At 42.7% G+C, this 14,035-nt stretch overlaps 1 protein-coding gene across 1 annotated transcript; it reads right to left on the reverse strand.

Moving 5' to 3' along the window:
• Window positions 1-930: 930 nt before the first annotated feature.
• mtmr7a (myotubularin related protein 7a) lies at window positions 931-12,997 on the reverse strand. The gene is made up of 14 exons (XM_040016054.1): window positions 12,823-12,997; window positions 12,401-12,523; window positions 12,095-12,257; window positions 11,698-11,855; window positions 11,487-11,615; window positions 10,281-10,415; window positions 7,766-7,898; window positions 6,367-6,476; window positions 4,614-4,739; window positions 4,237-4,286; window positions 3,952-4,152; window positions 3,708-3,842; window positions 3,435-3,561; window positions 931-2,396 (listed from the first exon to the last, which is right to left on the reverse strand). Exons 1-14 carry the CDS (start codon window positions 12,844-12,846, stop codon window positions 2,061-2,063), a joined length of 1,950 nt encoding a protein of 649 aa, XP_039871988.1. The 5' UTR covers window positions 12,847-12,997; the 3' UTR covers window positions 931-2,060.
• Window positions 12,998-14,035: the final 1,038 nt, after the last annotated feature.

A 14,035-nucleotide genomic window follows, 5' to 3' on the forward strand; every position in this document is an offset into this window, starting at 1 on the left:
CAGCAGGATCTCCTCAACAACAGTCAACTGCAGTCTTTACCTCCTGTCTTCAGGAGTTGTTGTTGTTTTAAAAAAAAACAACAACTAAAAACTCATGTTTTTGGAATTGTGTTTGGTTAACTTTTTGTCTGTTTTTTTAAATGCCCCGGTATTTTTTGTGAAGCACTTTGTGATCTTTGTCTTGAAAGGTGCTATATAAATAAAATTTGACTTACTTTACTTACTTAGCCAACTGTCTGTTCAGTTTTTAGTAGAGGTTTGGTTTAATCTGTACATTTTGTAAAGACTACAATGACAAACCAAAAACTCACACCCATAATAAATAAAAACAGCTGAATTAGCCATGGAGCAGGACTGCTGGTGGTGGCAGCGCTTCGGGGTCTGGCTCCCCGCCAGCACAGCTGTGCAGATGTTCAGCAACAACAAGGACATTGAAGTCTTCATCATTCATCCCTAAAATGAGGGGCAGTCTTTGCTGCCATTTACTTTACCTGCCTGATGATGTAATGCAAATCTGTTTTATGGTGATTAAGTCCAAATATCAAATAAATTGTTGTTTTCAGATGAAGGATTTGAGCCTTACTGCTTTGTGTAAATAATGTCAGACTGTGCATTTATGAGGCAGCTGCTCGAATATCTGACTAGAGAAGCAAAATTAGATCAGGAGAACGGGTGACCTGAATACGCAAATGGCACAATAACAGCACACTTTAGCAAAGACTCTCATTTTGTGCAGTGGCTGAGTTTACTTACACTGTTCTCCATTTATGAATGTGATATTGTAATCTGACTCTATTCCCACTTAAATAAAACAAGAAAAAAGTAAGTATATGGCAGAAAACTGGCTTAAATTTACATAAGATTGCCTTTCGAGCACTTTTGCAAACTTATCGTGATCCAACTGAACAAATGAGGGCAGCATCAGAACGCTTTAAGGCTTTTTTCTGGTATTTTTTTTAATACAAGGACAGAATTTGGTATGACTCAGACATTTTAGACACTGAAAAAACAACAACAAAACAAACATTTAAAGCGAGGTCAGAGGAGACAAAAATAGGTTATAGTACAAAAATATTTTCACATGCTTTGCCCGGTAATCTTTGCACTGTTCTTTAGCAGGAGTTCACCAAAACAATAATGGGTACTGCACTACTATAGCAAGCAGCTTTACTGCCAGTTGGACAGCTGAGATAACACAAACACTAAAGGAGTCTCTGTTGGTCATCTGCTGCCCTAAGCAGCACCATGTTTGTGTGTTCACATGCTCCGGTAGTTCAGTCATGCACTGATGTCGAAACACGCTGCACAGACGTTTATTAAATCACTTTGTCTTTTCAAAAGCTTCCTTTTACGTCCCTTGGCAGTAAAACCCCGTGAAATCCTATAATATGCTGAAATATTCAGGAGTGGACCGCAAGGTGCTGAAAACAAACCACTGACCGCTGGTTATTAGAGTGTAATGACTCCCAGCCCCAGCTGAGGTCACTGTGGCCTGCAGAGTGAGTTCACCTCAGTCATAAATATAGTCCTTTGGGGTTGAAGTGCTGCTACATTTGGGCATATCAGAATCACTGCCACTCTTTCAGCATTAAATATTAACTAATACCATGTATTACTGGCCTATGTTCAGAGCACACGTCATGTCATTTTACACTGTTAAGGTGTTTACATTTTAAAGCCAAATATCTACTGAATAGAAGCACTTAAATGGCTTATCATTAGAAATACAGTAAACTGCAGAGAGTCAGTCTTGCTCCTACTTTCTGTTGAATATGGATTAAAATGTCCAAAAATGTAAGCTTTCTTTGGACTCTTTAACTGAGACAAGGTTAAATGCAGTCAGCTACAGGAAACAACTATGAACACGAAGGAATGCAGGAACATGGAAAGTCCACCATGCATGCAAACAAAAGTGTAAGCAAATCGTGCAACCCCAATAAAACCCGCACTGAAATTGGCCAATAGTCGGGTCACACGATCAACGTAATGGTAGTGTTTGTTCAGTGTCGCTCAGGTGACGTCTGGCTAGCATTGCGCCTCCCAGCCAATGCTACACGTCCTCAGGCAGCCGAGTAGGCTGCCTCATCGGAGTCCGGATCCCTGGTGCTGTCCTCGCTGAGAGGTGAACGGCAGCTCAGGTCCGCGATCCCAGACTCCTGGTCGCTGCCGTTGGAGAAGCTGGCGTCAGATATTTGGTTTGTGCTCTTTGGCAGGAGGATGCTGTCTGGTCCTTTAGGCTGACAGGGGCTGCCGGTGATGAAGCCGCCGGTGTAGTCCTGAGGAGTGTTGGCTAGACCGAGGTTGTTACCAGGAGCCCAAACCGTGGGGCTCTTATCAAAGGCGGCTGCTTTGCAGGAATCACTGCACTCCTGCTCCTGCTCCAGCTGAGAAATCTTCTATTGATAATGTAAGAAATGAAGACAACAGTCATTTTCTATAATCACAAAAACATCCAGGTGGAATTTTCTTTTTTTCCTTTGACTTGTAGTATGAATGCACGGTGATCAGCCACAATATTAAAATCACCTCCCTAATATAGTGCAGCCCCTCCTCCCGTGCTGTCAAAACAGTTGCGACCCATCCAGAGACAGGCTCCAGAACCTTTGGCATCACATTAGCATGGAATAATATTTATGTCAGAAGTTATAAAAAGGCTCCAAAACTTTTCCTAGAATATCCGATTTGAAAGATTTCTTCAGCTTTAAAGTAATCCTGTGCCAGTTTTTAGTATATCCACTGCTACACAGCAAACGATATCCTTTGAGAGTTAATTCGGCAAACTTCATTTTCCAAATTTTAAACAAAAAACTTTTAAAACAGCGCTAATTTTGCTGTAACTCAATTTAACACAGTTGTCTGCTGCAGTGCTCGCAAAGCAGACACGGTCGCACGCGTGATGGCTTCTTTGTGCACAGGTTGTTAAATTTACTCACAAGGAATTAGGTTTTTTTCAGCATGCTGCACATACTGGAGAATTTGGGAAGGTCTGGGGAATTTGCTGAGCTGCATTATCCTGCTGGAAGAGGGAATATAACTGCCCTGTTGGGGTGAATGTGACATGCAGCGAAGTTTAGGTCACTGTTTGCCAAAGTAACCAGTGACCTTTGAGCATCACACCACCTCAGCTAGTTTGTCTTCCTCCCACGGGTCACGCTGATGTTATCTCCTTCTCAGGTAAACAAAACATATGTCAGTGTAAAAGAAAAAATGTGATCAGACAAGTCCTCCTTCTTTCGTTACTTTGCACATGCATACCACAGTTTGTAGGACCACAGGAATCAACATGGGAATTCTGACTACTCTGCTGCTACATAGCAAGCTCCAAAACATTGTTTTATTATAGCCAGCATCAGGTTTTCAGCAATTTCTGTTACACCTATGGCCTTTTTTAAATGGCTTTAAGCTTGTGGCAGATCAGCATAGCCCTGTCCTACCTGTGTGTGTGAAGAAAGCTGCTCCTCCAGCTGCTGTGTCTCCTCCTGGATGGCCCGTAGATAATCCTCTACGGACTGCCGAGGATGCATCCCATGGTCAAAACGGTTGTACAGCCCTTTCCAAAATCTCCATAAAAAAAGAGAAATGCATCAGCAGAATAAAATTTCAATGAATGTCTTTACCTTTCACATAATGATTATCTTCCTGATTACAGTGCACATAGCAGGGTTCAAGTGATGCTGTGTGAGCTGGTGCGGTTGGAGAGAACTTACTTAAAACTGTAGGGGGAAGTTGATGCACGGAGGAGCCCTTGAGTCTGGCTGTGGTTTGGCCTATACAGGGGGTTGGTGTAGTCTGTACGGTTCGCCCATAGATAACTCCACAAAGAATGAGTCCTCTCATGAACTCTATGTGAAGTCCAAATGGAAGACAGGGAAATAAATATGAGAATAAGGTCAGGGGAAAGACAAAAAGACAATCTTCTCCCAACATGGTGTCTGCAGGTTTAAATGTCACCTCAGCTCTATCCTCTCCCTCTGGTTGTTTCCAATGAAGTTGCCAAACTGGCAGGAGTAGATGTGATTGTGTATAGTGATTAGAAACCTCTCGTTAAACTCAAAGGCACAGGGGAACTGCTCCATCAGCTGCCACACGCACTCCAGCAACTGATCGATGATGGGAGACACCTCTTTGGGGTCTCCAACCACGTGTTTGCATCTGGAAAAGAGATGCATGGAATGAAATCAGAAGATTTAAACCACATCCAGCAGATGCCATGAAAGTCACGTTTCAGAGGCAGACCTGTGGGAGAACTTGTGTCCAAATGAGACCCAGTCTTTTTCTATGAGAACCTAAATGCAGAAAGAAAAGTGTTAAAACACAAGCAAGATGACTTTGAGTCATGGGAAGAACGACTGAACCTCCACACCCACTTTGTGGGGTAATTTCCCCCCCGACTCCAGGGGGATTTCTCAAAAGTAGGCTTCTGTGTTTTATTTATTTTTCTGGTGTATTTCACGTTAGCCAGTAAAGATAGCTTTGGATTAAACAAACAAGCAGCGTGAGCCTAGTATGACCCCCTTTGATGTAAAGCCAGAATGCATTTGGATATATTAACATGATACCACTGAGCTGTAACCCTGCTCTGTATCTTAAATTAAAAAAGCTCCAGTATGTACCATGAATCCTCTGAGGGTCCTGTAGTAGGGGTCCAGCAGCACACAGGCCACTGAACACACCTGAGAAGTACGGTCCCACCCATCTGAACAGTGAACAAGGACGCTGACCCCCTCCTCTGCAACAGCCTACACACACACACACACACACACAGAAAGACAAATAAAACGTCCAAAATTAGATGTGATGATTTTCCACTTGTGCACTATACGTACCTCTGCTTTGCACACAGACGCTATTTTACAGCAGCTGTGAGAAGAAAACCAGCCAGTCATCAGATAAGTTTTAATCACAGGAACCCCGTACCCCATACTGACCTTTTACTAATTTTAGCTGTATTACCTCAAACCTGAGAGACGTGTTATTAAAAAAGTACAATCATGATGTTTTAATTAGAAGACCCACACAATTTCTTTAATGACACTCCTTTCTCCCTTGGATAATTTGGAACATTATTAAAAAGCCACAGCAGCGCAGACGGCATCAGTTTCGCTGTGTGTGTCTTTCTGTGTACATTCGTGATGGTATCATAACAAAATGTGGTCGAGGAGTAATCTGCTGCAGCTAAAAACACCACAAAGGTGGTTTTGAGGTGCAGACAGTATAAAACATGGAGGAAGTTGTGGATCTGAAGTGTGAAGCCAACACTGAAATGTCTTAAACCTGCATTCTTTATAATGGCCAGCAGGGGGCAACAATGTTGGCTTTCCAAAACACTCGTGGTTGTATAGGAGTCTATGGGAAAACGGTCCTCGGCTCGCTGTCTCGTTGACCCCAGTGAACATCTTCCTGTTAAATTTATAGGTTCAGTAATAAGTTTCAGGTAATATTGAATAAGACATAAAGTTAATTTTATTGACACTGATCATTCGATGGATATGCTTGGTGCCAATCACACGCTGTTAGCCAATGAGCATACAGTTTTGCTGTCGGGCCCATCTCTTAGTTAAAACATGCAAAACAAACCCACTCTGCTCTGAAGTGCTGTACTGTATGTTTGTAAGTTTTCTCCCATACAAACACAACAATGTCGATGAAACGTTTTGCACCATCAAAGACACCTGCAGTAGCACCCAGAAGGCAGAGAAAGATGCTAACCATCGCACAAAATGTTGGACTTCTGGACATGCTAAAGGAAGGTAGATGCTACGGATTATAAGGCGCATTAAGTGAAACAAAACAGTCAGATAAGTCAAACTTTCCTCAACTCATTCTTCTTGCTTCCTCCACTTCTGTACCATTGATTGAATTCTCTCACAGCTGCTCTATTCCCGTGTTCTGGACCTGAAAACAGGGTTTGATCTTTGGTTTCATTCTATGATACTGGACTTATTTTTCTACAAAGGTTTGAACTTTGAGAGTGTTTAAACTAGAGAGAAAAGTGTATAAATTGTGTAGTGAGGGGTTTTACAGCCTTAAAACATCTATAATAATTGTAAAGAATAAAGTTGGCTACTTTGTGGATTTCACCTATCGCCGGTTATTTTTAAAGTGTAACTCCCATGATAAAAGAGGGACCGCTGTACATTGTAATGAGATGATAAATATGATAACCACTTCATCTGTCAGTGGTTGTGGCTCATTCGTGTAAATCTGGGGGAAAGCCTCAAGGGCTTCTCGTATCGTCCCTGCAAAGATGGATGATGTTGGTTTCACACAGACACACAGAAGATACAAAACACAAACAAACCCACACCTAAACCAATATTGAGGGCAACAGTGAGGCAGACAGTGAGGATTAGCCTCCAGACTGACCTTGGCGATGAAGATGCCTGCATCCAAAACAGCTTTGATGTGCTTCAGCCAGCCTGAGCTCTCCAGACCCTCCAGGAAGTCAGACATGGAGGGGGAACGCAGCTCACACACTGTAACCACAACACAGCTGTCTCACTGTCAGGAAACACGGAGCATACCTGATCGCAGGACTTTATTAAAACCTCACAGAACACTGACAGCAGCAGAGACAAGTTTACAGGGAATCTGTGCACGCTGAGACAACATATGGGTCACCCGAGCATATTTTGCTTTTTTAAAGCAGATTCTGTTTATCTTCTCATGTTATTTGTTCCCACTGGCGATGGCTTTGTTCACACCAGCGACAGCCACTTGGGGATGAGCAATATAAAACCACTTCAGTTCACTTATACAACTGCCATCAATTTGCCCAGACAGTAATGGTTCCCCAGAGGATGAATCCTTTTCATTTTAATGATGCACTAACTTTTCCCTCTAGTGCCAACGGCTGCAGGCTCACTGTGTCGTTGCATTGTAAAATGTATTTAAATTATTTTCCAAACATTTTCCATCGTCAGGTTCACTCACAGGCAGCGTGACACGAACTCAATCGAACTCAGCTGATGAGACTATATTACACTAATGGTCATAAATCACCTTTAGAAAACTGTAACCCTCAGATTACTCACTGAGGTGTGGACAAAGTGGGTTTTATGTTGATACTACATCAGTTTGCTGACCTGTAAGAGCTGATAACAGAGAAGCAGGTGAACGGGTTCATTTTAGCCTCTAAGGTTTTGTAACACTTCGCACAGTGGACTTGCACTAAGAAGAGATGTTTGAGGCTTTGCTGTCAGGCGGGAGGGGGGTCTTCTTAATCTTATTGAAGTGTGCAACCGGGCAGAGAGAGGAAGGCAGAGGGCAGACGTGAAAGGGCAAGGCACTGTCTCCAGCATTTAAAGACTTCCCTTGTGCTGCTAGTGGGCAAAGAGTTATCACAACTGAGAGCAGCTATAACTTTTCAGGCTTGAAATCGCATCATTCTCACGCCCTCTGTCTCTCTTTGGGGGATAATGTTCGGGGTTTTGTCCGCTCCGGGAAACCAAAATAGCTCTGAAATAAAACCCAGATGGATTCAAAGTCTTCCTAGGAGCACCCCTGCACAATACCCAGAAATTCTCCTGTGGGCTCATTTGAGGCTTGATTCCAGCACAGTTCACTCTGCGTGACTGCATATGAAAAAACCCCACGGGGGACCCGCTCTGCTTTAGTAATGTGACGACGCGGCCAATTTAAACAGACAATGCCAGAACATTTGTGTAAAATATGATGTGGTGAAACATTTTTGACAGCCTTGACAGCAAATAAAAAACCAGCTCAAGCTGTCATTATAGCTAAATGATAATTACATAGTAAATACCTTCCAGCATTTTCTGCTGGCTGTTCCTCATGACATGGATGTTCTCGATCCCAACGAACTGGAATTTGATGTTGGAGTAGTTGTCTTCGTTTTCATACCCTTTTCCTGCAGCTCGGTTTGCGATCGCATTCAGCTAGAAAAAAAAATTCTGTCAGTTTTTTTATCCAGCTGTCATTCAAGAATCCCGACAATCTGTAATCTCAGAAAGAGGCTGGTTTTACAACTTATAGTAGCAATACTGGACTATAGTAACATAGTGTATCTAAAACTTATTTCCCTCCTCCCATTATACTATAAAGGAAGAATCAGACTATAGGATCAAGTTGATTAAACTTCTGGGATATTGATCCTGTCAGTTGGGTAGCAGAAGGTACTGTTATTCAATGAATTGACAACAGGTACACTAGAGGGGCAACAATGAGAAACCCCCCCACATCAGGAATGATTTTACAGATGGGAGCCACAGACATTTTCATTCATTATTTTTTCACAATTTATGCATTTAGTTAGATGCACTGCATCTAACACGAGGAGTCCAACTCTTCCACGATGGCACATCAATCAGATGATTTGCTGTGTCTCGCAGCCAAGTCTGAAGAGCATGGAGGAGATTCCAGAGCTGGACAGGGCCATAGAAGGTCCTTAACCCATCAGCAGGACGAGACATCAGATATCACGAGGAAGGCCAGAGGGCCCGACATCCTTTAGCGGGCTCTGTGCTCACTGTCCAGACCATGGAGCTCAATTGGCATTTGCCATAGAATACCAGAATTGGTAGATATACCACTCACGATAAGAGGATGCTGCAGGTATTAAAGGTGCTGTGCTGTAGTAGTTTGAAACACATCTATCTAATAGACTTTAATTTGTTAATTTAAATGAAGAGTCCTCCTCACACACTAAGGTCAGTTTTGGAGTTCCACAGGGTTCTGTGCTGAGACCAATTCTGTTTCCATTATACATGCTTCCCTTAGGCAGTATCATTAGAGGGCGTAGCATACATTTGCACTGCTATGCAGATGACACAGAACTTTATTTATCTATGAAGCCAGATAACACACACTAATTAGTTACCTGAAGGAATGTCTTCAAGACATAGAGACTTTGATGACCTCTAATTTTCTGCTTCTTTATTTAAGATAAAACTGAGGTTATTGTACTCGGCCCTAAAAATCTTAGAAATATGGTATCAACCAGATGCTTACTCTGAATGGCATTACCTTAGCCTCCAGTAACAATGTGAGGAACCTTGGGAGTCGTTTTTCACCACGATATGTCGCTCAAAATGCATATTAAACAAATAGAGGGCAAATGGAGAGACAATAATAGATCGAGACAAATGTAGGACTGATCCTGTAGATGCAATGTGCAGGTGAGGCTGTGCTTTTGTACATATAATCACAGTCACATTTTAAAATCCTCTGTGTTGGCATAAAGAATAAAGAGTCAATGAAAATATATTTCTTGGGGTAATAACAGATGAGAGACTTAATCGGAGAGCACACGTAAGATATTTTCATTCCAAAGTATCAAGAAGCATTGCAATACTAAACAAGGCAAAGCAGGCATTAGACTGTACATCTCCCCATATTACCATACCGTTCGCTGGTTTCCCTTTACTTAAGCTGTTGTGCAGAAGTCTGGAATCAGAGAATTATACAAACTCACTATTCTTACAGTTTGAAATACTGAAATTTGCAGATCTAATGGAATTCCAAATAGCACAATTTCTGTTCAAAGCATAAAGTAATGAACTACCAGGTGGTTTTGTGAATGTGTGTACTACCAGGAAAAGTTTTTGTGTTTCTGTGCGTGGAGTGAAACTGTGGAATGGTCTGAGTACGGAGTTGAAGCAGTGTCCAAACATAAAGCAGTTCATACTCTTCCACTTATCCTTGTCAAGGGTTGGAGCCTATCCCAGCTAACATAGGGCGAGAAGCAGGGTACACCCTGGACAGGGCGCCAGGGATAACACAGAGAGACAGTACGTGGAGAGAATCCACGCAAACATGGGGGCAAACATGCAAACTCCACACAGAAAGAGCCCGGCCAGGTGGTGGAATCAAATTCAGGACCTTCTTTTTGTGAGGCAACTGTGCTAATCACTGCGTCACTGTGCTGCCCATGGTTCAAAAAGAGTTATAGAGACGTGATCTTCATAAGATATAAAGAAAGGGAAAATGATGAATTTCAGTGGATGTCTCTGTTTAGGGAGTTGTTATTTCATGCTCATTGGCTTTGCTGTGTAGAGGCAAAGTTATGGTGATCTAGAAGCACAGCAAACTACTGAGTTCAAACACTTTCAGAGGCCAAATTACATAAAACGCATATGTTGCAGAAACATTGCCATCAATACTGATCATATAACACCTAGCAGAGATCTGGGATGTTTTCAAAGCGTTTGCTGTGAGATCTTCAGCCGGCAGCGCACAGTCTGGAAAAATAAATCCCACCTGAATATACAGTTGATGCTTTAAACACTTGCAGGCCTTTCCTTTAGATACAAAGGGCTCACCTTAGGCCTGGTATCCACCACATACATGAAGTCACTGCAGGGATTGGACCTCAAGATGGCCTCAAGCATCTGTTCATCCTCCAGGCAGCGAGCGCTGAAACCTGACAGGGGCTGGCTGCTGCGGCAGATGGCAGCCTGCGAGGAAGCAAGAGGAGCTAGGCTTCATACAGGGACTCATCCTCATCAGTTCACAACATTCAGTGCACACGCACAATAACCAGTCTAATATATGAGAATTAGGACGAGTTGAAATTCACAGTACTTTTCCTTCCCCTGCATGTTCAATTTAAATTATTCAACCACACAGTTTCTCATATCTCCACATTTAATAGCAACATGGGAAATAGCCAGAGATCACTGTGTGGCTCTCCCCTTGGGCACATGAACTAAAGTGGAGCTTTTTGTATGCGCTGAACTCCACAAGCAGGACCCTGAACCCTGGGAAGCTGACCTCACACACATAAAGCACTCCTAAACGTCGAATTATGGATTAATAAGATAAATTATGAGCACTTTGGCTTTTTCTTGTGTCAGATATACAACTTTCACAAATATGAAGCCAAGATCAGGGAGACAGTAATGATTCATGTTGTTATTTAATGACCAAATGGACGTCTGTCTTGCTTTCTTTTTTACAGCCTTGTAACACAAGGCTGTAAAAAAGAAGTTGAAGAAGAGGAACAGTATTTAGCAGGGTCATATCTTACCCCTGCTAAAAAACATTTATTAAGAATGTATTTATTAAGAAGGCAAAATACATTATCAACCATCTTGACCACATTTTGTCAGGAAGTTGCTCTCAGGTCGCCACTATTGCTTTTTTGGGATTAATTAAGATATTTGAATCTGAATACATGACCTCAGACAAATACAGAATCTGGTGCTGTTTCTTTACCGGCCAATCATCATGAAGATGCTGCTTTCACGTGGAAATGGGAAAAGATTTCCTGACAGCAGAGACTCATGTTCATCTTAAGAACAGACCAACTTTTCTCACTTTTGTGGCAAAAACGGTCCAAGTGAAGCATTCAAAACTTATTTTATATACCTGTAAATAATCTCTTACCTCAGCTCCTGCAAAATTTTTCGTTGTGCAGGACTGGAGATTTTAGCTCTGTTAGCATCACTTCATATCCCTTGTACTACTATGGGGCAGATTGGAAGTGTATGGGAAATAAAAAGAGAAATACTCTGTAATAAACTTACATGATTGTCTTTGCAGTAGTATGACAGGGCAGGAAATCTGCCCCTGCTTCTGAATTTGGAGCTCCCCACTATGACCGGTGGTGTGGCACTCTCGGGTACAAACAGGTCAGCAGGGTAAGTGTCACTCACCTTTAGAAAAAAAGACCAAACAAACCTTTAGGCATAGCTGTCCATATTAGGATGAATGTGCATCTAAGGCCAGCTCAGTGACCTTGTAGTGTTGGTTAACTGGGGAGAGTTTCCACAGAGAGCTTGGGAGTCCCATTCTGCTGTAATCAGCCTTGAGGTCCAAGAAGTCCCATTCCTGTCGTCTCTCCTTCTCATCAACATTTGGCTTATAGGAGAAGCAGTACAGCTCGTCATAACTCTCTGAAAGACAAAACAGGGACTGACAGCTAAAGGCTGATGAGCACAACCTTCAACTTGTTTCAGTCCAAAAGGCCAAAGTGTTGCAAAAGCAGAGGAGATGAAAACTAGACCAAATGAGCAGATATTTACAGGATATTTAGGATATTTACAGTGATACAGAAATGCTGGCATAAAGAAAAAAGAAGATAATCAAAGAGGAATCCAGTCCAAGCCTTTGCTGACATAATGACAGAGCTCACCTGGCTGGGAGAGCCGCTGCAGGGACAGATGAATATCGTGGCATTCCTGCTCTTTAGAAATGATAAAATGAAGAACCTGGAAGTTCTTGCAGTGAATAAGCAGAGGGCATCCTGAAGGAGTTGCAGCCAGTTTGTCCACACTGCACACCAAACTGTGAAGTACCTGAGCAAAGGTTAAAAAAAAACAAATTTACTGAAGTGTGCTTTGGAGGATTGCAAAATGTTAGTCTTGCAGCCTGCTGGTGACGCACGCTTAACATTTTTTTCTCTTCAAACAGACTGCTTATCACGGGCTGTGATCCCTACCCATGTTTCATTGCGCACTCCGGCCTCGCTCTCCACAAAGATGGTGTGTGTGGCAGTCAGGTACAGGGTGCCCACCCGCCTCCTTCTGTGGGAGATTCTGTCAAGCAGCTTGACATTCTCCACCTGGAAGGGGGAGGAGGAAGGACAGCATCAAAACAGCCTCATCCTCTGCACATCTCACGCGTGTTTGACACAGCTGCACATATGTGTGAGATGACAGAGAAACACATCCTCAAAGCAGTGACTTTACTGCCAACGTGGCGAACACAGCAGCACGCGTCCTTTGGATTGAGACAGATGTTTGTCTTATTTATTTGACTTTAGATTTGATCTTAGAGTGCGCATGACGCTTTGCTGCTGGAGCGCCAGTGGCGGTACAGTGCGGAAATGTAGCAAATCACTGCAGCCAGACCCGCGGTTACCTTTGGCAGTCGGATGTGCTCCATCGGCAGCTAAGCTTCCAGCCACGGCTAAACTACCAGCACTAGAACATGTGCACAACAGTGTTATAAAAGGCGTTAAATTGGCTCATAAGGTTGGAGCTGTCCGTCAGTAGCTCTCAGGTTAAGCAGCCATAATATTGCTATTGCCTGAGCTGACTTCAGCGCATGGTCCTAAAGCCCGCTCTGTGTCGTGCTGTTACCGTCACGGTTGTGAACATAGACAGTAGATAAAAGATGGAAACAGCTTTGTGTCTGAAAAGTGAACCCAACACAGACGAGCCCTGAACATCATTCATTTTAGAGGCCAACAGAGGGCGACAACCTCAGTGAATGCTGACCTGATGACTTTAAAAACTCAGGCGCTGGTTTCAGGACATACTGAATAGTCTAAGGAGCTTGGAAAGAAAAGCGTCTGGACTTCCTTAACTTGCTTGAAGCTTCTCATCCAAGAAGCTTCTTGGATGAGAGGTGAAACATCTTCAAGCAAGAAGAAGCAGAAGTCCAGAACATTTTCTTTCCAAGCTCTTTGCAAAGCTTGGACTGGATGACTGAGAACCTTCACAGACATAAGTCGTACTGAATAGTACAAATACATAGTTTGTGGAAAAGGCTCCAAACCCTATAAAATAAGTTCTGCTAAACTCGCCCCAAGACCACAATTTAGAATTTTTAGAATAAAAATTCTCCTAAATGGCCAACAGGGGGAACAAAAATGCAGCCAACACAGAAGTGTCACAAACTGCAGTTCCTCTAATGACCACTTGGTGTGTAGTTCAAAATGAAAGTCAATTCCCACAAACCCATGTTATAATGCCCAATTTTCATCCATTAAAAACATGCTCACATGGCCACTCTGATTGGCAGGTCTCTGCGCAGAGTCAGTTGTAGCCAGTAGCTGACTGATAGGCCTCATCTCCACTAATCAGAGTCACTAAACTCCACACCAGTTTGTGCCGTTAGGCCCTTTTGGAGCATTTTTACTGGAATTATCTGACAGATATGTATTTATGTGTGGTGAAAACCACCATTTATCACTAACTACAAAGTATACATGTCTGTGAGGTACACTGGTGCAGTTTATAGATGCTGCTTGCTAACCAAGCTTGCTAGCCTAACACGTGAATTATACATCTACGTAATCTTAACTTACGCCGTAACTGGAAATGATTTTAACTCAATGCCGCAACCTTTA

Source organism: Simochromis diagramma, unplaced genomic scaffold (assembly GCF_900408965.1).
Source record: "Simochromis diagramma unplaced genomic scaffold, fSimDia1.1 OVJJ01000685.1, whole genome shotgun sequence".
Classification (NCBI taxonomy): domain Eukaryota; kingdom Metazoa; phylum Chordata; class Actinopteri; order Cichliformes; family Cichlidae; genus Simochromis; species Simochromis diagramma.